This window comes from Lutra lutra, chromosome 11 (genome assembly GCF_902655055.1).
Source record: "Lutra lutra chromosome 11, mLutLut1.2, whole genome shotgun sequence".
In the NCBI taxonomy this organism is placed as follows: domain Eukaryota; kingdom Metazoa; phylum Chordata; class Mammalia; order Carnivora; family Mustelidae; genus Lutra; species Lutra lutra.
Window position 1 is genome coordinate 21,302,607 of NC_062288.1, and position 25,485 is coordinate 21,328,091.

The following is a 25,485-nucleotide window of genomic DNA, read 5'->3' on the forward strand; positions in this document are numbered from 1 at the left end:
CACAAAAACTTACTGAAATGATCCCTCCTGACCTCTCTGTTTCCAAGAAAGAGCCAGAGAGACCAGGAGCTTGAGTATTCTGTCTTTTCATCAGGAAGTTCCTATTTTGTCAGTTTCACTTTAATTCCCAAGAAGGAGGGGGGTCCGGGTGTATCCGTGGAGAGGATGTTTCCTCAGCAATGCCACATGCTAGGCAAATTACATGTGACGTGTATTTCACCTAATTGTTGCAGCACCCTATAAGGAAGGTGTTATTACCCATATTGTATCATTGAGGGGACAAAAAGCTCAGAAAGTCACACAGCTAGTGAACAGCATGAATAATGGGCTGAAATTCCAACCCAGCTCCAGCTGATTTCAAAGTAAGAAGGTCTTTCTTCTCTGCTACTCTGCCTGGAGGAGATTTACAAAGCAAATAGAGGGAATGTTTTAATTAAAATTAATTTTGCCTTATTTTTAAAGACTTTTGAATACTCTTTCTATGATTAGCAGTTCCCAAAGGTCTCATAACCAAGTCTGGAAGTCAATGATGCAGAGACTAATCAAACATAGGCAGGAACAGTTACCATAACCAGAGCAAAGGATTAAATGGTGTGACTCGTGCTTCTCAACATTAAGTGGAGACAAAATCATCTCCCCGGAGTGCTAGGATGTTTGTATGATCTTGAAACCGAAACAGCAAAATGCCAAAGAGCTCCCAGATGATTGACTCTGTGATTCTTCCATCTTTTGGGAAGGCTGGAAAAAGACAGCTGGTAAGCTGGGATCTGGATACGTCTTGGGTGGACTTTGTCCAGTTCTACATTCAGATTGGCGGAGAGAGTGCTGCGTGTAACAAGCCAGACAGCAGAGAGGAGGGCGTCCTCCTCCAGTACAGCAACAATGGGGGCATCCAGTGGCACCTGCTGGCAGAGATGTACTTCTCAGACTTCAGCAAACCCAGGTAATTGCCCCGGATGGCCTTCTGGTGGTTCCCAGGAATGGTAAAGAGTACGTTTTTGTTGCACTGGTTCTAAAATGTTGCTGACTCTTACAAAAGGAGACACCACATCAAAAACTGATGATGGGTACTATATGTCGGCTAACTGAACGTAGTACAAAAATGAAAATTTAAAAATAAGTAAATAAAAGAAAAAAATTTTTTTCAAAAAAGAAAGAAGTGGACAAATTCATAAGTGCCTGACATAAATGATGGCCCAGGAGATAAAAATTTCATTTAAGGGGCTCCTGGGTGGCTCAGTCATTGGGTGTCTGCCTTCGGCTCAGATCATGATCCCAGGGTCCTGGGATCAAGCTCCCTGCTCGGCAGGAGGCCTGCTTCTCCCTCTCCCACTCCCCCTGCTTGTGTTCATTCTCTCACTGTGCCTCTCTCTCTCTGTCAAATTAATAAATAAAATCTTTAAAAAATTTTTTTCATTTAATTTGTTTCTGGACAAAAAGCCCTCGTTTTTATGGCTGTATTCTTTAAAGAACTTAAGAAAAATCATGACTAGGGGAAAAATAGAACAGTTGACCAATTTTACTACAGAAAACTCACTTTTCCCATTTGCAGGTTTTTAAAATATACACATACCATATAATATATATAAAGTTATTTGTATAGGGGCACCTGGGTGGCTAAGTGGGTTAAAGCCTCTGCCTTCGGCTCAGGTCATGATCCCAGGGTCCTGGAATGGAGCCCTGCATCTGGCTCTCTACTCGGCAGGGAGCCTGCTTCCTCCTCTCTCTCTCTGCCTGCCTCTCTGCCTACTTGTGATCTCTATCTGTCAAATAAAATAAATAAAATCTTTTAAAAAATGTTATTTGTATATAGTAAACTATTATAAAATTAAATATGTATTAAATATAAATTTATATAATGTATGAAAATAAAAACATGTAAAAATATGTATAAAGCAAAATTATTTTTATATATTGAATATAAACATAACATCTATATATTACCACATAAATATATGTGTTCATTGGTTAGATTTAACAGCAAGATAGATTTTAAAGTTTTCATATAGCGCCAGAGCTAATGGTAAACAAAATATCTGTGGGGCTCAGATTTTTCTAAAATTTTTTATTGGCTCATCCCCACCTTCATTTTTATGGATGAAGAATATATGTAATAAATAAAAACAATGACAGTTAAGGAGTTTGGGAAAATGCTTCATGTTTAATACTAAAACCTATACCAGGCAATCACGATATTTTTCTATATTTAAATTTAGTTATTTTACAAATATGTAGCATTTTGAAATTCGACATTTATACTTTATATTTTATATGTCATTAAAATTTATTCACAGATATTACTTTTAGAGTATTCTGTTTTATCATCTTTGTATTTGCGCTTCAACATAAAGACAACAGCTTTTTTTTTTTAAGGTTTTATTTATTTAACACAGAGAGAGAGATTACAACTAGGCAGAGCAGCAGGCAGAGGGAGAGAGAGAAGCAGGCTCCCCACTGAGCAGAGAGTCCGATGTGGGGTTCAATCCCAGGACCCTGAGATCATGAGCTGAGTCAAAGGCAGATGCTTAATGACTGAGCCACGCAGGCACCCCCAGAATCTTTCTTTATATGTTGACCATCAACTGTGTCAAGTCTTGTTTTGCATTTTACAACTGAACCTTGTTTTACTGAAGAAAAATATTATCAAAGACTATATACATCAAGTTCTTACAAATTAAATATATTTGAACATACTGTGTAACATATAGCTCTTTTGCAGCTGGAAGGTTCCTGAGTTTGTTGTTTTAAAACACTGAGTCATTTTTCTGAAAAACAATCTGAGGGTTTTGAAGGGGCGGGGGGGTGGGAGGTTGGGGGAACCAGGTGGTGGGTATTGGAGAGGGCACGGATTGCATGGAGCACTGGGTTTGGTGCAAAAACAATGAATACTGTTACGTTGAAAATAAATTTAAAAAATTAAAAAAAAAAACACTGAGTCATTTAAAGGTGACATAACTTTTCATTATATAACATAAGTGAACATGTAGACAGCTAACAAAAAGCTTTTCTTCTAAGGGACACAGAGAGAGGCAGAAACCAGAAGGGAGGAAACTGGGAAAAATGAGAGCCATAACCTCTAGGGAGAATGTCAGAAACAATATTTGTGAGACAGAACCAGGTGATATTTCTCCCAGGACAGGACAAAGGGGATTGATAATGGTGCCAAACTAATTTAAACAACAATTTAAAATAATTCAAATTATTTTTTACAAACATTGTCATGGTCGATTGGGAACTTAGTCAACATTCAGTAAAGTGACTAGATTACTACAGAGACTAACAAAACTTCAATAGTTTCTTCAAATTTCAGAAATATTCAGCTTTTATTTATGGAAATTTTTCTTTAGAGCCAAAATATTTCACCACATTCTCAAAGAGTTCTGTGACACTGTGGCAGGGAAATTTTGAGTTGGGGGATATCAGAAAAAGACCCCATTTGTGGTGACAAATAAATATAAGGAAGAACTTTAACCAAAAGTACTGAGCATCTCTCTAAAGAAGAACTACAAAACTTCCCTCAGAGATATAAAGGAAAACAAATAAATGGAAAATAATACAACATTTCTGGATAGGAAAACTAAATATTGTGATATGAAGATATCTCTTAATTTTTGTCTCATGCAATTCCAATGAAAATCTTAGTGGTATGTTTTGGAGAACTTTAGATCTAGAAATATAAACTGGCAAAAATAGCTTGAACTTTTGGGGAAAAAAAAAACAGAGAAATCCCCTACATGATATTAAAACACACACTATATAACCAAAATAATTTAAATAGTGCATGGATAGAGCAAATAATGAAGCCAAATGCATGACCTAGAAGTCAATTCACATATATGTAAAAAAAATGTATATTAAAATGAGACCATGAACTATCAATGAAAAATTGTTATTCAATCAAGTGGTGTTAGAAAAAAATGGATAGGCTCTTGGGGAAAATTATCTTTTTAGCTCATTACCTGACCCCATCAAAAACTATTTAAGACTGGTTAAAGACTTAAACATGTGGGTGAGTATGTGATCTTAGAAAGAGATTTAAACTTCCTAAACACAAATTCAATAGAAGAATTAACAGAGGAAAGGGCTACTCATATAGAAATATACTATCTGCAGACATAAAACTACATACACACATAACACATCTCTGTCAAAGAAAACAGTGAAAGAAAAAAAAAAACTGAGACGATACTTGCCACTGATAATGAGCAACAGAGGGCTGGTGTTCCTGTGAAGAGCTTAAAAAATGGGTAAAAGAAATGAGTTGATGTTCCAAAAGAGGAAGCCTAGAGGTTTAATAAAATATGAATAATAGCTAAACTCTGTTGCACTAAAAGAGATACCATTTTTTTTCTTGCACTAAAAGAGATACCATTTTTCAGCAGTCTGGTGGTCATTTCTCAATGATAACACCAGTGTTGTCTACACACAGGAGCAGCAAGACAGGTCCTCTCCTGTGTTTCTGCAAACGGCAGAACTCTTCCAGGAGGAAATTTGGAAAAAGCAAGAGCCTTAAACATGACTAGTTCATTCACTCTGATACTTCCATTTCTAGGGGTCTTCCCTAAAGAAATGAACTGAGAAGGGCTCCTGGGTGGCTTGGTCATTAAACATCTGCCTTCTACTCAGGTCATGATCCCAGGGTTCTAGGATCAATCCCCGCATCGGGCTCCCTGCTCAGTGGGGAGTCTGCTTCTCCCTCTCCCACTCCCCCTGCTTGTGTTCCCTCTCTTGCTGTCTCTCTGTCAAATAAATAAAATCTGTAAAAAACAAAAAGAAAGAAAGAAACCGAGGTGTTGGTAAAGCTTTATGCATAAAGATTTTCATTACAGGGGCACCTGGGTGGCTCAGTGGGTCAAGCCTCTCCCTTTGGCCCAGGTCACGACCTCAGGGTCATGGAATCGAGCCCCGCATCAGGCTCTCTACCCCTCTCTTCTGCCTGCCTCTCTCTGCCTACCTGTGATCTCTCTCTGTCAAATAAATAAATAAAATCTTTAGAAAAAAAAAGATTTTCATTACAGAAATATTTATAACAGGGAAAAGTAAAATAAACAATAGTGTGTCTGTGTCATGAAAATATATAGATAGCAAAATAATCTTAAAAAATAATTAGGGATGCCTGGGGGGCTCAGTCAGTCAGTTAAGCGTCTGCCTTTGGCTCCGGCCATGATCCCAGAGTCCTGGGATCCAATCCAGCATTGGGCTTCCTGCTCAGCGAAGAGTCTGCTTCTCCCTCTTCTTCTACTCCTCCACCTTCTTGTGCACCCTTGCTCTCTCTCTCTCTCTTTCTTTCTCTCTCTGTGACAAAACCATAAAAAATATATATATACTGACATGAAAATGTGCTTATGATATAATATGAAATTTTAAACTGAAATAAAAACCATATTTTCTGTATATCTCACCTATGTAAAAGATTACATGCTTTCATGATATATATCAAAACGTTAACAGAGGTCAACTAGGCAGAAGATTTGGGTGATTTTCTGTTTCATTTTTAATTCATATTAACACACAGAACTGCTTTGGAAAAAAATTAATGCTATTTTAATGTAAAAACATACAAAGGAACAGTTTCTTCAGGTGTTTCTTAGAAATGTGATACCATGGTAATCAAAAGACTGTTCCGTAAATCAAATTTAGTAGAAATATTTGCCTCCAAAAGATACAATTCCAAATGGAATAAACATGACAAGGACTAAAGGCACTTAAAACTTTAAATCTCTTGATGTGTCTAAACTTGGAAAATTTGGGGGTCCCTGGGTGGCTCAGATGCTTAAGCATCTGCCTTTCAGCTTAGGTCATGATCTCAGCGTCCTGGGATCGAGCCCCGTGTCAGCATCCCTGTTCAGCAGCAGGTCTGCTTCTCTCTCCTGATTTCTTCTCTCACTCTCTCTCCTCTCAAATAAAGAAATTGAGATCTTAAAAAAAAAAAAAAAAAAAACTTTCAAAACGATCCTGAGATCAAACAAAACTAAACTTTCTCTTGTTGCTACTCTTGCTATTTTAAGAGCTGCTAAAAACCAGCTTTTCCTTTCCCAGCCATAAATGATTTGCTTTTGTGCAGATTCGTCTACCTGGAGCTCCCAACGGCTGCTAAGACCCCTTGCACCAGGTTTCGCTGGTGGCAGCCTGTGTTCTCAGGGGAGGGCTACGACCAGTGGGCAGTTGATGACATCATCATCCTGTCAGAGAAGCAAAAGCAGGTCATCCCGATTGTGAACCCAACTTTACCTCAGGTATCTTTCTTATGTCTGAGCTCCAAGAAGACAGGATTGTGAGAATAGATGGGATTAAAGAACTTCTCACTTCCCCCAGAGATTCAGTGCTTGACCCTTGAATCTAAGTTTTATAATAAAGTAAATTTTCAGTGTCTGTACTTACTTTTCTGGTTTGCTCTTAATTGTTCTGTTATCCTCTATGCTGCCAGTTCACAGATTATATAGATAAATACATAGATAAATAGAAAGAAAGAAAGGGAGGGAGGGTGGGAGGGAGGGAAAGACTAGAAAGTCTGGCCAAGATATCAAGCATGATTATTACCGTGTTTATAAAATTAGATACACAGTGACAAAGTATTTTCAGTTGTTAAATCATCAGGGAAAAAGGTCTGTGGCAGTAAAAAAATAATAATAATAATATAGAGATTCTGCTGTATTTTTCTGGAAATACAAATGCAAAGCTATCCAATTGCCTTTCTGCCTTGTCTATATTGTTCCTCTTAGAACTTTTATGAGAAGCCAGCTTTTGATTACCCGATGAATCAGATGAGTGTGTGGTTGATGTTGGCTAATGAAGGCATGGTTAAAAATGAAACTTTCTGCTCGGCCACGCCATCAGCCATGGTATTTGGAAAATCAGACGGGGATCGATTTGCCGTAACTCGAGATTTGACTTTGAAACCTGGATATGTGCTACAGTTCAAGGTATTTATGCACAGGTCTCTTCCCAGGGTGGGTCAAAGAACAGGACATCTTCCAGACTCTTATGTGAAATCGAAAGGATACAAATCTTTCCAACTCTCTGAAGAAAGGGACCCACCTGAACAGAGGTTCAACAGTCTTAGAACAGCAGAGCTCCCGAGTTAGCACTACCCACAAGGAGAAAAGCTGGTCAGCTTGAAAACTGACTTTTAGATTTTCAGTCTGATTGTAACTTAATGAATCCCATGCTTCTGAATGGTAAGAGAGAAGTTCTTTTTTTCGGTTTGAGTTTTTGGACTTATGAGTTATTTTGTGGTTTTACTATAGGACTTTCAAACAATTGCCCTTCCTTCTATTTAGTAACGCTGTACCATAATTATCACCGTTCTCTTAAAAGCTTGCTGTTTTTCAGCACTGTGATCACATGTCAACATGTATAGCAAGTATTTACTTTGACAAGCTCTTTTTTTCAGAAGCCTAATCAAAATTTCATTTTGTTTATAATAAAATCCCATCGGTGAACTCTGGGGTCGAAAGTAATGCAGTTTTAATGAGCTAGCACAACTACATGGTCTTTACGTAATGACAGGATGGAGATGCTAAATAATTTACAAATGGAATTACTAAAGAGATCAGATGTTTATAGGCAGCTCTTCAAATATAATTTCCACAGGTCTGTAAACAAGGAAGTTAGTCATAAATAAAATGATTGCTGAAATGTTATCCTTCCTTGTTTAGAGTCTGACGCTAAACTACAGTGAAAAAACCATTAATAGCAGTATGTGCCTTGGTATTAATTTGTTGGTACCACCTTAAAATGGTAATAGGATAATAGCAATAGCAAATACGTTGGCTGGAATACTGTGCTATTTCTCACCTTATACCTTCTTGATTTAATTAGTCACAAAATCATGATAGTGTAGGCGTTAAAGTCTGCAAGATGATGTTCTGGTGTTTAAAAAATCTAAGTCAAGAAAACATTATTAAATGTTCCAAGTACTTAACCCATAAGAATATTCAATGCGTGAGAAAAATCTCAATTCTCAAATCACACCAGCAGAAAACTTCTGATTGTGGCTATTAGTTGATAGTAGATATGAATTATGGTTCACTTAGGAATTGATGATGAATGTCTATTTAGAATCTGTGACAAGAACTTGGTGTCATTTGTACCCAGTTCTGGTACATTTTTTTTGTAACGCATGCCATTTGTCAAACACTAGTTGCTAGGAATATAGACATGAAAAATATGACCCTAGCCCTCAAGGAGCTCAGAAACTGGCAAGTGAGCCAGAAAAAAGAATAGTCATTATCACAGGAGTATTGTAGTAGAAATAGACCCTGGATCCTATGAGAGTACCTGGCATGGTGCCTGGCAGGTGCTCCAGAAACAACTGTTCGATGGATGGATGGATGGATGGTTGGATGGACAGATGGACGGATGGACGGATGGACGGATGGTTGGATGGATGGATGGTTGGATGGACGGATGGTTGGATGGATGGATTGAAATGGAAAGTCTCCAGAAATACAGATTTAGCCCGATGAACAACAGAGAGAGAAGAATTCCAGTTAGAGGGAAGAGAATGTGCAAATATATGAAAATACATGAAAGTGCAAATAGATAATTGGGAAACTTTCAGGAGCCTGGAGTATGTGCCATAGAGGTAAGAGAGAAAGTTGATCCAAATTGGCTTTTTATATGATATATGATTTATATGATACACTAAGGCACTTGGACAATAACCCAAGAGCAATGAGTCATGGGAGATTTTTCATCCATTAAGTGCAAGAATCAGACCTGTTTTAGAGATATCATCCTGGCAGCAGTATGGGTGTTGACTTAGCAAGAGGAGAAGCTGTAATCAACAAGTACATTTATTCATTGATTTGGCAAATATTTATAAAGCCTTTACTACAAACCAGGCTCTGTTGTAGGCTATGAAAATAAATAGGAATAGAGAGCATGAACTATTATTTTATAAAGGGTAGTCATGTCCCCTAACTAATAAAATGACTTTTAAACTGAAACCTGTAAAAGTTAAAAGGGTGATGGGGCGCCTGGGTGGCTTAGTTGTTCAACATCTGCCTTTGGCTCAGGTCATGAACCCGGGGTCCTGGGATGGAGCCCCACGTCAGGCTCCTTGCTCAGTGAGGAGCCTGCTTCTCCCTCTCCCACTACCCCTGCTTGTATCCCCTCTCTTGCTGTCTCTGTCTGTCAAATAAATAATAAAAAATCTTAATAGAAAAAATTTTTTAAATAAAAGTTAAAAGGGTGATTCATGCAGCTGTCTGGGAAAGCACGTTCCAGGCACAGGGAACAAAAAGTACAGAAGCTTTGAATCTGTAACGTGCTTGGAAAAGTTCAGAAAATCACAAGGGCCCCATTGTGACTAGAGCACAAAGATACAGAACGAGGGAACAGGTAGCACAAAGGAAGTCAGACTTGGGCTTCTACTCTGAGTAAAATGGCTGGCAGGAGAGTGACATACTGTGACTGAGGCTTTTAAAGCCTCTAGTGACAGTGTTGGGAGTGCAGTGACAGAGGCAAGGGCAGAGCTATGGCGGTGATCCAGGTAAAAGATAAAGAAGATGGTGTGGGAGTGGAGGAGGCGGAGAGAGGTGCTCTGACTGTGGAATATACTCTGAGCAAAGAAAGGATGCTAGAGTAGGCATCAAAGGAAGAGATGAGGAGGCCAGATTAAGGCGTTGCGTGGCATTATAACAATAAGGAAATGGATCCGAGAGATGTTAAAGGGCCACAGTCAACATGTTCTCTCGTGAGCTGTTGGATGATAGAATGAAGTTGAGAATGACTCCCACAGTACTGGCTCCAGTCGCTGAAATTAGAGATACAGTCAGAGGAAGGATTTGTGTGAGGGTGGAGGATGATGAGAGCAGACTTGGACCTGCGGAACGAGGGGTGACTGGGGACCACTGAAGGGGAAATTCGTAGGAATCAGTTATGGACATTTCCAGAGAGCTGAAGAGGGGTCCGGTCTGGGAGTTCCAGATAGTCAGAATGGATTTGAAATAATGATTGTGAATGAGATTTGGGAGCATGTATAGACTAAAAAGATTCTAAGAAAGCCAGAATTGAATACTAGAAAACATGGACAGTTAAGAGGCAGGCTAAATGATCAATTAAAAAAGGCAAAGATTTTCAAGAACTGAAGGTTCCTGAGATTTGTCTACTTTAGAAACAACAGCAGTCATAAGAGGTCTATGAGAAAAAGCTCACTGTGTGTGTCTGTTGTAATTACTGTCAGCCCACACCAACCGAAAGCTATGCTTACTTACGCGTAAAAAGGAATTTGTGTTAGACGAGTTTAATCACACGTCGGAGATTGTCAAGTCTTTGCTTATATTGTTGACATTGAACTATATAAACTTAAATAAATGTATCACAATAAAATTTCTACAAACCCAGTTACAAACCCTTCTGAGAGATGCTTTCTAGCTGTGGGTATGGGAATAAGGAAAAGAGAGAATCTTCTTTTGATAGACTGGATCAAGCTGCCAACAGTCACAGGGATGAACTGGTTGATCTCTTGAGCTCTGGGCCAATATTATTTGCCTACGGCCCTTGACTTTGACTTGATCCTTTATTCTCCAGCCATTATCATGTTACTTTGAGTGCTTACTTCAGTGGGTTTTTTCTATGTAATTTTACTGTTCTTATCTATAGTCTAAACAATAAAATTCTATGGTGGCTCCCACCAACAAATGAAATAAGATATGAATAGGTTATTCATATAAGATGGCAGAAGATTAAATAAATACCAGGAAAAGAGCTTGACATTTGTAATTACCAAAAAATGTCAACTAAAACAGTAATAAAATCATTTATACATTTACTGATTTAGAAAGAAACTTGTTTTAAACTCAAATAATATTCAAAGGTGTGGTAAAACTGATTCATTTGAACCCAACTGATTAAAAATGAACACATACAAATAAAAAATTTTAAGTGTTTCTACATTTTCACTCAGTAATACTATTGCCAGAAATTTATCTGGTGATAACGGATCAACTGAAGAAAAAAATATACATTCTTTGCAATGCTACATATAATAATAAATAACAGGTTAAATAGAAAGTAGAAGGAAAGTTCTAGACGTGTGATAACTTCAACTACATGACCAAAATACATACTTCTTTCTAAAATTTAGAAGAGAAAATAGAAAAAATAAAAACACTTATGCTAGGGTATTCGGATTTAAGTTGCTCTTCTTTTCTTTTTTTTTTTTCCAAAATTTTTTCACATTGTTAATTCTATGATGACATTCCACTACATGAATACACAGAACAATAGTAGTTTTATTTCTGGATCATTTTGGGTTTTTGATGCAGTGGCAAAAACTTAGCTCTTTGATCTAAGTTGGCAATGATTTCTTACTGAGTTTTGGCAAGAAAATAGAGTAAAGACACTTGTTCCACTGAAAACAGGGAAGATAGCCCTCTCTTCAGGTAACTTTCTTGTCCTGAAGAGTATAGCTCTTCATCTTCTGGTTCCCTCTGTTTATATGCCTGGAATAAGAGAAGAAAACCAGTTCTTGGCTCCTTGGATTTTATCCCTGGCTCTAACATCATAGATAGTATGTCTCCATTTTCGCTCCTGTAATCCCAAGAAATCCACAAATGGCAATTGGCCAAGCATTTTGTAATAAGCATTTCTTGGTCACCTAAAGATTTCTAGAACCTGTGGAAGGGTCTTTGTTGGAATTGAGCTGAAAGTCTTATCATTGTCAATATAGGGCAGACTGCATAGCAAGAGCCTTGTCTGCTGAAGCACCTAATGTGTTGAGTGCTAACTTGGAACCAAAACCTTGTCTAATCCTGTCTTTCCTTTTGACAGCTAAACATAGGCTGTGCCAATCAGTTCAGCAGTGCTGCCCCCGTTCTTCTTCAGTATTCTCATGATGCGGGTATGTCCTGGTTTCTGGTGAAAGAAGGCTGTTACCCAGCTTCTGCCGGCAAAGGATGTGAGGGCAACTCCAGAGAACTAAGTGAGCCCACCGTGTATCACACAGGGGACTTTGAGGAATGGACGAGAATCACCATTGTCATTCCAAGGTCTCTTGCATCCAGGTAAAGTGACCATTCTTATTACATGCCGTAGGCATTCTTTCTTGGGACCAGACATTTATCTCAATATCATCATTTCAGTAGCCTACAAGAGTTTATAGAGGCTAGCTATATCTAGTCACTAAAGGACTCTTGAGGAAAAAAGCCCTGGGGCAATATTCCCAACGTCAGGGTGTGTGCATAGGTGCCTGTGCGCATACAGCCCTGTGTGCTTGGCAAACAAATTCACTCATTGATTCATCCGCTCAAAGTGAGCACCAGTCTGGACATTGGGAATGCAGCAGTGAACAAAAGATGTTAAAGTCTAAGAGTCGCAAGTCATTATAATCTCTGACTTTGACTTTCTAGAGATTTTGGATAATTTAATGCCTCCCTGTGTGGACAATTTGAGATATCTTGCAATATAAAAGATCCCTTTAAATGACTATTAAAATAATAGAAAGATTAAAAATCAATTGACAGAGAAATGAGATAAATGGATAAAAAAACTTTGAAGTGAATTAGTTTCATTAATAGGGCAATAAATTTAACCCAGTTTTCTAGCAGCTAGGACAAAGGGAGAAAATGCAGGGTCATTTAGTTCTCATGTTTGGGTAAAAAGAAAAAAATACATTCTGATTTTTAAGAAAAAAGATACAATTTTTTCTCCATTCTCCATTCTCCATTCCATTTATTCTAGAATAGATATATAGCATGCATATGTATCCTTAAGCCAAGTAAAGTAGCTAACACAGAGACCAGGATTTCTAACTCTATCATTTTATGAAAGATAAAGAAACATTCTTCAAGTTGGACACTTCTTAATTGAATCCCAGAATGTAGCATTAAATTGTGACTAAGTTAAAGCATTTCTGCAGAGCCTAGATGATATAAATCTACTTGTACAGCTTTCTGGTCACGGCTTAATATATTCTTGGAATATTCATTAGTGCCATTCAGCAGTATTTCCAGCTTGCTTCCTTCCTGGAATATAGAAGGATTTATATTTTCCTCACACCTTTTTAAGTTTGACATGGCCTAATAAAACGTAAATGGAAATGAAATGTGTGATTTTTGAGAGCCCGTGTGCATTTTGCCGTGTTCTCTGCCTTCTGAAAGCGTGTTTGGAGATGTAATTTTCATCAATCTGGGTCCCTGTCTACAACAAGCAGACTTCCTTGCTAGCCTACAGTGAACATACTTGCATAAGCAAGAAATAAACTTTTTTTGAGTTAAGCCACTGAGATTGGGGATAGTTTGTCAACAAGGACTGATCTCATCCTGACTGATACAGTGGTAAAAGCTTAGCAAGCTACAGGACTGCTTTATTCACAAAGTTCTTCCATTCCAACCATTCTGGATGTGACATCATTCACTGAATTGATCACCATACTCACTGTGCATCATCTAGCTAGAGAAGCTGGTTATGTTCTCTCCCTCCCTCATACTTAGGTGTGCATCTCTCAAAAATTACGCCACGCACTTTGGTAGACAAACTTCTCAGATCGGGAGAGAACTTGTTTAGTCAAGGATGTACAAGTTTCTGGGTTAATCTACTAAACTTTGAAGCCTAATCTTTAAATACCAGTTATTCCCAGGAAAGAGTTTGTCAGTTGGTGGATCTAAGTCCACTTGTAAGTAATTTTTTGTCTTTATATCCCAATGTTATTTGTAGTATCTTAAAGAGAGACTCAGATGAACTGATGTATGGTGGCGATGTTGCTGGGTTGGCCTTCTTTGGTGAAATGTAAGAATTTGACTTGCAGTGTGCTTTAGGTAGGATACAGGCCCAGCTACTCTAACAGAGAAACAGATACAAATGGTTAACAAGGCTTCAACCAGATAGAAACTCTTTCTCCTATCACGGTCCAGAGGGGAGCAGTTCAGAGCCGACAGGGTGGTCTGCGGTTCTGAGCACAACAGTCTCATCTCTGGCTCCAAGGCAGCCGTTCCAGATCTCGTCATCTCTTAACCGGAGGAAGGAAAAAGGAAGTAGGGGTGCATAGATACTTTTTTTTTTTTTTAAATTTTAAGATTGAGTCTGGTTGTTTGTCTATTTATTTATTTATTTATTTATTAAAGATTTTATTTATTTATTTGACAGAGAGAGATCACAAGTAGGCAGAGAGGCAGGCAGAGAGAGAGGAGGAAGCAGGCTCCCCAGCGAGCAGAGAGCCTGATGTGGGGCTCAATCCCAGGACCCTGGGATCATGACCTGAGCTGAAGGCAGAGGCTTTAACCCACTGAGCCACCCAGGCACCCTGAGTTTATTTTATTTATTTTAGAGAGAGAGAGAATGATCTCAAGCAGGGGAAGGAGCTGTGGGGGAGGGTGGGGGAGAGAGAGTATCCCAGACAGACTCCCCACTAAGTGCTGACACTGACTCAGGCCTAGAGGTCACAACTCTGAGATCTAGACCCCCGAGATCATGACCTGAGCTGAAAGCAAGAGTTGGATGCTTAACTGACTGTGCCACCAAGGTGCCCAGATATGTTACTTTTCAAAAAATCATCCTTACTCCTTGTTTATATTACCAAATACAGCCTAGGATGATATATGTACAGTTATCTATTGCTATGCCACCGGTCTCTCTAAATCTTGTCTCTCCAAACAAAAGCAACAAGTGATTGACTTTCTTGTGGTTTCATGGATTATCTGGGTGGTCCTGCCACAGCTCTGTCTGGGCTCCATCATGGAACTGTATTTAGTCAGTGGGTTAGTTAGTGTTTGGGCCCAGCAGGACCTTTCTCTCTGTGTTGTCTTCAGCCCAGTATTTATCACAGTTGGTATTTCTAGAGTTCCAAGAAAACAGAAGTAAAAGTATCTTATTTGCCACATGCTATTGGTCAAAGCAAGTCACAAGGCCACTCTAGATTCAGAATGTGGGAAAACAGACTCCCCTTTCAGACAGGAAGTGCAGAAAAGTCAGACTACCAAGGAACATATCCATGAGGAGATGTATAATTCACTGGGGGGCATTATTGTCACAATCTATGATAATCTGTCCTACCTCCAGTGACTCACATCTCCCACGGCCAGATACATTCAATTCACTTTTCTCCCAAGACCTGCCAAGTGTCATCCCATTACAGCATCAGGCACTAAGTCACTGATCTCATGATCTCTATCAGGTCAGGCTATGGCCTGGATATGGCTTCTAATGATCTAGAGGCCTATGAACTAAAAAACACAATAATCCATATCCAACATACAGTGGTGAGACACTGACAGGTTAATGACAATAGATACTTCCACTCAAAAAAAGTTGAGGGGTGGGGAATAGGAAATGCAAAAGCCACTGACCAGTAGGAATACTAAAAGCCATTAAGGTACTTATTATTAGGGCACCTGGGTGGCTCAGTTGGTTGGGCCTCTGCCTTTGGCTCAGGTCATGATCCTGGAGTCCCAGGATCGAGTCCCGCATCAGGCTCCCAGCTCTGCGGGGAGTCTGCTTCTCCCCTCTCATGCTTGCTCACGTGCTCTCTCTTTCTCTCAAATAAATAAATAAAATCTTTTTTTTTAAAAAAAAAAGGATATTTGTTATTAGGACTCCCCCCTGCATGAGCAATGTCCAGGACAAGAACATTGCCTTGATTAAATTCTACTCCTTAGGAGTGGTTCCCTAATCTATTGTTCTTCCCAGCTATTACCTCTGCTTTGTAGGGTTCACCCTCTGAGGCATCTTTCCTTTGCCATGAGAATTTATCTGTGTTGGTACCCTCATGGACATCTCATCCTTCTTTCTGCTCATCGCAAGCTGGGCACATAGCAGTGCAGCCCTCTAATCCTCACCAAGATGACTGCCTTCCTCCTCTGATGCTTTTCTGAAACTTTGGCCCAACTACAGCTCTTCCATATAGAGAGCGCAGCAAGCCTTGAAGCTGGGGCACAGCACGGGGTGTATATTTCCTGCACTGACTAGAATATAGGAACTACAAGACATTGCTATGAAAGTAGTGGTAAAGCTATATATGAGAACTAAAAGGTTTTCCTTAATATTGCAAAGTGAGCCAATATTTTGAGGCTCCCAATGTATCCGTATTGTCTTGGACCTCAGCCCTGGGAAGAAGAAATAGTATTCATTAGAGTCCAGCTTCCTGGCTGATTTGAACACCATCCAGCCAGCTGGCTAGTGGCATCCATGACAAAGAGCTCTCTACTGAAGAGTAGTAAATATGTTTCCACTTTGAGAGCGGTTGTTGTTTCTTCTGCAATATGTTCAGCTCCGCTATCTCCAAATGCAGTGTTGGAAAGCTGAGAATTCTAAGTGTGAAAATTGTTAAAATTGGGAGCTATTTTGCCATGAGGCAGCGTGCTTATAATAGTTACTAGAACATTACTCTCTCACAAACAGTTCTAAGGTGGTTTTCTCAAAGGAGCATTCTGTCCTCGCGTACTCATTACCTTAGTTCTTACCTACAAAGGAGAGACTTCAGTGGCTATAGATATAAGCTGGTGTATCCCTGACACTCAGCAACATCCTGGCAATACAATATATCCTGTCACGCAGCCTGCTGTAGGTTCCCTGTGCAGAATGCAAAATGTTGGTATCTCCAGGGGCAGGGGCGGGGGGCACAGTAGGAGAGAATGTGCTAGAAACACAGTTGTTTAGCGTTCAGCAGAATATCTCCTCCATGGCCACTATCACCTGTGAGTCTCTGCACAGGACAAGCAGGTTTGCAGGAATCTTCTTGGTTGGAGAGGCCAGTACAACAGCGCTCTCAGGTGTGATGGTGGAAGGGGAAGGTATAAAAACCTATTCTCCTGGTCACTCAGGCATCCTGTGAACAAAAGTAATTGGGAAAGGAGTTAGAGATAGAATCTTATCTTCTAAAACTTTTTCCTCATCTGGGAAAGCAAGACAAAGGGGAAGTTTTGTTCAGTGATTTGAATGGTCAAGCCACACTGTGGTTTATATCTAGTAAAATTATGTAAAATTAAACTTGTCTTTTCCCCAATCCTCATCTCTTCGATCCTTCGAGACCTTCCTGACTGTCAGGTGAAAGATGCTCTTCTAGCTTTATGTCCTTCTCAATCACAGTAGTAAACAGGGTTGCACATGGACCGTTCTTTGTTCAGGGTTTGACTCATGTGTTTCCTCACTTGAATCCAGGCTTCGTGATGGCCGGAACTGTGCTGGGTTTTGCTTCCCATCCTACACCTAGCCCTAGCACTATGCCTGGCGTGTCAGAAGCACTTCGTAAATGCCAGTTGAATGAAGGGATCCTGAATGAGGAATAAGGACCAACAGTAGGTGATGACCTACAGTGAAGATACCTCCCTTTTTAAAATATGTTTTCCAAAATAAATTCAGTGCTGTTCAGCAAAAAATCATTCTTCTGCATTCTGCTGTATCTCCCTGAAAAGGCACAGGTAGCACATGCACACATGGGCACACACACATTAATAATTTTAAGACTTCATCTCTTCTACTTTAGAAAGGACAAACTATATGGAATCTAGACATGCTTATTAGCTCAACTTTGGCCCACTTCTTGTTGTTGTTGCTATAGCCTAAAAATTACATGTTATTTCATGGTTAAGAAAAGTAAATAAAGGTAAGATACACTTGAGGCCTGGTTCTGCACACGGGAATGGATAATAGGCTCATTCTGGTTCCTGCAGCTAGATTCAATTGGAGGTTCATTCTGTAAGTGGACAGCATAATACTTTGCTTGTCTTTGACTAGCCTTCTCCATTGTTCCACCGCACTATTCCTGTGTGGAGTATGAGTACCCAGAAAAGAACTAGTCCAAGGATAAAAGTTATTCAGTCTTCAGTTGACAAAGCCATTCCAGTAGTGAGCAGCAAATATCCCAATGTAGAGAGAATGATGAATTCATGGTGCTGAGTCAGGAAATTCCCTGCATGCTGGGTCTCTTGTAACATAGTGTTTAAATTAGGAGCATGTAGGATCCCAAGCACAGTAGATTTTTGCTGGTATAAGAAGAGGTTTTCAAGCAAAGATTCAGAAACAGTTTGATGAAAAGTATCCTATTATAAAAAATAGCTCTTGGGCAAGGAATTAGAAGACATTTCAAGAAACAGGCACGATAACTTTTTTTTTTTTTAAGATTTTATTTATTTATTTGACAGACAGAGATCACAGTAGGCGGAGAGGCAAGCAGAGAGAGAGAGAGGAGGAAGCAGGCTCCCCGCTGAGCAGAGAGCCTGGGATCATGACCTGAGCCGAAGGCAGAGGCTTTAACCCACTGAGCCGCCCAGGCGCCCCAGGCACGATAACTTTAATCATCAGAAACCACCTATTTCAAGCACCCACCTCACTTTGGCCTACTTCTTCTGATGGTCTCTCCATGTCTACAGTTTTTTTAGTGAATCTATTACTAGTTCTTCCTCTTATTCCAGCAACCCTGAGTTTCTGAATTATTTGTGCTCAATTCCAAAACAGTGCAAGGGAGAGTAGGACAGGCAGCAGTAGGCATCAGGAACCAGACATAACTGGGAATAATTTAAATGAAGCAAAAGTTGCCTATGTCATGATGGGTGAAAACTGTCTTGCTTTGATTTGCACCTACTAACTAAAAACCATCTAGGGGTGCCTGGGTAGCTCAATCATTAAGCATCTGCCTTTGTTGCAGGTCATGATCCCAGGGTCCTGGGATCGAGCTCCACATTGTGCTCCCTGATCAGCAGGAGGCATGCTTCTCCTTCTCGCACTCCCCTTGCGTGTGTTCCCCTTCTCACTGTCTCTCTCTGTGTCAAACAAATAAATAAAATCATAAAAACAAAACAAAACAAAAAAACTAAAAAAACATCTAGCAGAGATTAAAAGATTGTACCTCTATAGGTACAATCTCTTGCCCTTTTACTTTGAAACATGGGCTCTCAGCTAGGACTCCTTGCTATAATTCATCATGTCCAGGACTTACCCTGTTAACCAATAATTCATCACTTTGATTTGCCCTGTTCTTTTTTTCTTTATTTAAAAATAGATTCCTTAATGCTCAGCTCCTGAGGTCTTTCACATTCTCAAATATCTAACCACAAACTCTGCTTCTTGGGTCTATAGGAGCCTTAGACTTGGGGGTGCCTCCTTGGTCCGACCAGACCAGATCCTGATTCTTTCATTGTTATGAAAATTATGGGGACCTCAAAAAACAGAGATGAGTCAAAGGGTTTCACTTGCTCTTCTTCACTATCAAATTACCAAAGCTTCTAGAATTCTACTTAAAAGTAGGATTCTTCAACCTTCTGAAAGCTTCTGGGCCTCAACCAGAGCCCACTTCTCTCATGAAGGAGGGCAGTTGATAGAGATACTCTCATCTGATCCAAATGGGAGAACTTAGGGTAGAGGAAAGTTGAATATGTGTTCACCTTCTTCTTAATGCTGACAAATGTATGCTAAGACTTGCATTAATGAGTGATTAGTCTCTGAATACTTGAACCTAGTAAAAAATATTGTGGGTCACATTTCGCAAATTTGCCAGGATTAGGTAACTTAGAATAATGAAGAAGAAAAATCCAGGTTTATGGTTCTGGTTGCCAAGTAATCAAAGCCATTTGAAGAGCTAGAAAGATATGCATTCTGACTCTGCCATATTATTTCCACAATAATGGAGAGGAGAAGGAACCAACTTTGTCTATAGTTTTCTCAAGCAGTCTTCATTAATCTTTAAGATTCTTTACCCTTGTTCACAAAGAAACTGGATTCACTCAAAAGTCTATAAATATTGGCAGTGAAATTAATTGGACTCCAGATAACCTAATCCATCTTCCTTCCTTGTTGTCAGTAGAACTGAGAAGGAAGAGGTGTTTTCCTGGTGTGACATTATAGATGTGCACAGGTTTCCATATATTTGAGAAGAAAGAGATATGCTGAAAGGATCACAAAGACTGGAGAGCAACTGAGACCAGTGTTAGTCTGGCAGCCTCAAGACTGTTGTTGGGGAAGAAGTACCAGGCAGCAGCCCAGCCCACTGGTGTTCCAAGGTTTGAAGCACTGGGACCAGGTCCCTCTTTTGTTCATTGGCAGTCACCAGTATTGGCAGCCTAGCTGGTTGCTAAGAGCTAGTAGAATGGGCAGTCTTAGGGATTTGAAGTTGAGAGGTGAAGAGGAAGGCAACAGGTGGGAGGAGCACAGTCAGTACAAACTTAACTCTTTCCTGCCAGGATCATGTCAGTGGCAAATAGCCGGAGTCCCTTTATGTGTCCCAACAAAGAACATTTTATCTGATTATCTCAGAAATTCCTAAATAGCCTCTTCTGAAAATGCCCATAAAATCAATGCAGTGGAAGGGTAATATATTAATTATGCAAAAGGAATACCTTTCTGGTTTTTATTACTAAAAACATATGAGATGGGGGGCACCTGGGTGGCTCAGTCAATTAAGCATCTGCCTTCAGCTAGGGTCATGATCCCGGGGTCCTGGGATCGAGCCCCATGCCAGGCTCCTTGCTTGGCAGGGAGTTTGCTTCTCTCTCTCCCACCACCCCTCCCCAAGCTCATGTTCTCTCTCTCCCTTTGCTCTTTCTCTCAAATAAATAAATAAAATCTTAAAAAAGAAAAAAGAAGGTCTATACATTGTTTTTTTTTTTTAAAAAGCATGTGAGATAGAACATATACAAGCTATAATGTATAATAGGTGTCTGGCTGTCAATAATCTTTTGTACCTGATTTCCTCCTGGTGTTGAAACATTAAGGCTGAAGAGGAAATCAGCAAGTTTCAAGAAAGCTCTGAGAGAGAGACTTTATTATAAAGGTTAAGTGTCCAGTCAAGCGGTCATGACTGTTAAATAAACACGAAACCTTTCTTGAATTTTTCTGAACTGCTCTGTTTCAGTGTTTTTGTACGTGGTATTGGTATAAGAGACACATGTGTTGTTTTCCCCAACAGTAAAACCAGATTCCGATGGATTCAGGAGAGCAGCTCACAGAAGAACGTGCCTCCCTTTGGTTTGGATGGAGTATATATATCTGAGCCTTGTCCCAGTTACTGCAGTGGCCACGGAGACTGTGTGTCAGGGGTGTGTTTCTGTGACCTGGGGTACACCGGTAAGGCTACAGGCGTGTGTCTGATGGTTCGTTTGTAAAATATTCATCTCTAGTTACTGCCTTTCATGTTGCTTCTTCCAAGGAAATAGATTCCAAGATGATTCTTCTTTAAGTCCTAGTTGTAGGAATTTGCCATCCAGGCACTTGAGGTGCTGAGAGATATTTTATAGTTTTGAGTTACCTAAGGAAAAAAATACACGGTAACACCAATTTCACTCCCTAAAAGAGATTTATTTATTAGTAATAGTGGTAATAGTTAACATTGCTTTCAGCTCTACTTTATGCAGGCACTATAAGTAGTAAGTGCATTTTATATCATCTCACTGAATTCTAACAAAAACGCTGTTCCATAGTACAGACTGTTATTGTCTTGTTTATGTTTGAGGAAACTGAGACACAGAGAGGCTTAGTACCTCTCCCAAGGACACACAGCGAGGAGTTGCTGAAGCCAGGCTTCAGACTCTGGCAAGTCATTCTCTAACACTCAAACCTAAGCTCTTCCTTCACCACTTGGCTACAAGGGTGCTTTTTACATTGTGCTCTTTTTACATCTGTGCTCTTTACATTGCTTTTTATAAGAACTGTAATTTTACACATGCAGAGTAAAAGTCAGTGCCTGAAATGATAAATCCAAGACTGCCAAAGAAAACTTTACAAGAGAGAGAGTTTCTGACCACAGTCACCCTTGGCTATTGTTACAAGCAAAAATAAAAAGGGAACCGAGATTAAAGAGTAAAATTGAAGAAAATGTTATAAGCTTCAAAGTTTTGTTTAGAGTTTTTCCTAGAGACAATTTCAAAAGGATGCTTCCCAGAGTTTCAGCTCTCTGCCCTTCATCTGGCTTGTGACCAAAGACAAACATATGTCATTGCAGGCCTTCTGTGGGGAGTACTGCCACTCATGGTTTTAGGGTATTTTTTTTTAAGTCAGGGATTAACTCTCCTTATTGATCCTCTGATAGAGGGACAACAAAGGAACAAATTTTATGATGAACAAAATCTGTTTTTCAGTTTGCCCACCTCCTATTGGTAGCAAGAACCATGGAAATGTGTGTTTCCTACTGTCTCTTACACATGAATAAAAAATTATAGAGGTGGAATAATGTTTTTGGTGATGGTAGTGGTGGCTGTATTTCAGACAGGCAGTTGTGGGATACAGACTTCCATGTGGTTTCATGTGCCCCTAACACCTGTGAAAATGCTTTCTTAGCCCGTGCTCTGACTATACCTTCTAACATGAAACAATTTCAACAAAGCCTCTCTCTCCTATATATTTCTTTTCTCGGAAGCCGCACAAGGAACCTGTGTGTCTAATGTCCCTAATCACAGTGAGATGTTCGATAGATTTGAGGGGAAGCTCAGCCCTCTGTGGTACAAGATAACTGGGGGCCAGGTTGGAACCGGTTGTGGAACACTTAATGATGGCAAATCTCTCTACTTCAATGGCCCCGGGAAAAGGGAAGCGAGGACTGTCCCTCTGGACACCAGGAATATCAGGTAGAGTTTATTGGTACACTTCTCCATGAACATAGTATTTACCATGCCTTTGGTCTAACTTAAAACTCTTTGTACTGTTATTGAGGATTTACATAATCCACGGTTTCTGTATATACATTCTGATATGTTAAAAAATGCAGCATAACTTAAATAGCATAATAAAATAGTTTCTGCAAAACCACAATTCATTAATCAGCCTACAGACATCACCAAAGTCTGTCTGTCTAAAGTATGTCAGCTTGGTTTTCTAAACTTCTGTGTTACTATGAAGAGTGTTTTCTATTATGCTTATAGCTTCAACTTTAAATTCTGTGTCCAAGAATTATGTATTCCATTGATTGAAACTTTATTTGTATTCATTTATTAAAAACTGCTCCAGAAATTTAAAATACCTACACTGACACCTGCTGGTAAAATAAATAACTGCTTGGTTTTAAGGTCAAATGAAATAGTATCACGCCTAAAATGAAACTGTGCTTTTCTCATTATTGTCAGTTACAATATTTGAGAATCAGAAGAAAAGAAACTGAAGAACTATTTGGAACTTCTAGACTTGTCCTCACTAAAATCTGGAGTTCTGTGTCCCGTTTTATTTCTGCCTTTGATCTCTTTCCCCTTCCTTCTGCGTTCTCACAGAGGAGCACCTGTTGCATAGGCCCTCTCTGTTAGTTTACTATGGACTGAGGCTTAATTTACATCACACTGAGTGTCAGCTGTGAAAAATTTTTTTTTAAGATTTTATTTATTTATTTGATACAGAGAGAGAGGTCACAAGTAGGCAGAGAGACAGGCAGAGAGAGAGGGGGCAGCAGGCTCCCCGCCGAGCAGAGAGCCCAATGCAGGGCTCGATCCCAGGACCCTGAGATCATGACCCAAGCCAAAGGCAGAGACTTAACTCACTGAGCCACCCAGGCACCCCTCAGCTGTGAAAAATTAAGCCTCTGATTCTAAATCAACAAGATAGATAATTATGTGGCCCTAAACTAATGTAGCATTAGTTTTTAGGTTAGATTTTTCTAATCTAATGTAGCATTAGTTTTTAGGTTAGATTTTTCCTCATCCTGAATTTCCAAGAACAGTATTATCTCAATCTAAGGAATGAGCATTTCCATGATTACACTCAATTACATCAAAGTTCACATTGAAGTAAAAGCTGTTTCTTTTTGCTTAAATCATTATTACAGTACAAAATTAGTGGTTATTAAGTAACCATTTCTAAAATGGTTACAGAATTAGGTCGCTATATAATCTATGTAGTTTCTACTTCTCATATGCCATTGGTGCTTAAACATAGTATTTTGGAATTACAGACGCTTTTTTTTAATGTGTCAAAATGCGAAAGTTCAATTTCTTCTTCTTTATTTGTAAGTAAACTGAAGTTTGTCCCCTCCTCCCTTACAGACTCGTTCAGTTTTATATACAAATTGGGAGCAAAACTTCAGGGATTACCTGCATCAAACCGAGAGCTAGAAATGAAGGTAAGTCGCTGTATTTCCTTAGAAATTATAGTTACTGTGGGTAGATGACTCCTTTTTCTTCCCAAAGTGTGGCCAGGATTTTGTAAGCTGAGATGCTACCCTGAATCATTTCTTCTCTTCTCTTCTCTTCTCCATCATTAAATGACTAGCTGCATAAAGCCATGATCTTTTAGGCCCCTCATCTAGGTCCTTAAACCGGAAAAGCTTATGGATCATGTCAGAGTATATTTGTTTTGATCGAAGTATTTGCTTGTGGTCAGAGTATATTCATTTTAAGGAATGCTGTTCCTTTATAACTTTCAATAGGGAGAAAAAATAGCAGAGCCTTTTACATTTAGTGTGGGGCTAGAAGCTTGTTTGCAAGGGCATTACTGAATGCACATCAGACTCTACTTCGTGCCCATAAAGGTTCTGGGGGTACTAGCATCCTTTGGTAGAAGGAACAGTTCTTGGCAGTGATAAACCTTAAATTTTACTAAGCACCTATTATATGCAAGGTACTGTTCCAAGTGTTTTATCTGTTAATACATTTCATCTTCATCATACCTCTTTGCCATAGGTATTATTAGTCCTATTTCAAAGATGTAGAAACTGAGGCACAGGTAGATCAAGTAACCTAGCCAAGATCGTGTAGTCCGTAAGTGGATGAACAGGGATTCAAACTACAGAGGCTCATTCCAGAATGGACACCTTAACCACCCACATCCTGCGTCTCTCCTTGCCCAGACCTCTGCTTTCTCTAGGCTTCCATGCCATCTTCTGCCTCCGTGATTCAGTTCTAAAAGAAATGCAAAAGGCTTGTAGCATATGTTAGTAGCCTCCTGGAGCCCTGCAGACTGGGGATGCCCTAAGGAACCCTGAAGGCGAGTTTTCCTAGCACAAAACGCCTGGGCTTCTCAGATGGGGCCTCCTCCAAAACTTGATCTCATGAATGGTACGTGACAAGTTGTGTAGCTTCTGATTTGTTATTATCTCAGGCACGACTGTGTGTAACATGCTGGCCTAAACCGTCCCTGTTAATCAGTGGAGCTGCTGAGAGCTCAATGACCGATCCGACATGTCCTCGGCCGTATTATTGCTGACTGAAAGCTTTCATGACTTTTTCTGAATATGTTAGTACTTTTAGTGTAGTAATTGTCCAGATCATTGATTTACTGAAGCAGCAGTCTAGAAACTTCTACAGACCCATTTTGTGTTCCCTAATCTCTTCAACAAATGTCTCTTCAAGAGTCTGCTCTAAGCCACACATGTTCTAGGCTGTGGATACCGTGTCCCCAAATGTCTGACACAGCAGTCACGATGAGCGAGGCGATGCTTCTATCACAAACAGCCCTCGAAATCTCAATGGGTTGAAACAGGAAAGATTTCTTCTTTCTGCTACATTTTCATCGAGGCTCATCTGAGGTTCTCCTTCCAGCACCCAGGATGGATGCTGGGTAGATTCTGGATGTTGCCCACCATGTGGCAGAGGGAAAGAGAGAGTGTGTCACAGGGGACTAGAGGTCCAAACC

At 39.7% G+C, this 25,485-nt stretch overlaps 1 protein-coding gene across 3 annotated transcripts in view; it reads left to right on the forward strand.

Moving 5' to 3' along the window:
• Positions 1 to 25,485, forward strand: part of RELN (reelin) — a 518,586-nt gene that overhangs the window by 401,023 nt on the left and 92,078 nt on the right. For all 3 annotated transcript variants that reach the window (XM_047695315.1, XM_047695316.1, XM_047695317.1), the window contains exons 25-31: positions 738 to 943; positions 6,065 to 6,236; positions 6,723 to 6,923; positions 11,779 to 12,011; positions 20,843 to 21,000; positions 22,289 to 22,496; positions 23,898 to 23,974. In XM_047695315.1, the coding sequence (XP_047551271.1) occupies positions 738 to 943; positions 6,065 to 6,236; positions 6,723 to 6,923; positions 11,779 to 12,011; positions 20,843 to 21,000; positions 22,289 to 22,496; positions 23,898 to 23,974 (1,255 nt within the window). The remainder of the gene's footprint in view (positions 1 to 737; positions 944 to 6,064; positions 6,237 to 6,722; positions 6,924 to 11,778; positions 12,012 to 20,842; positions 21,001 to 22,288; positions 22,497 to 23,897; positions 23,975 to 25,485) is intronic.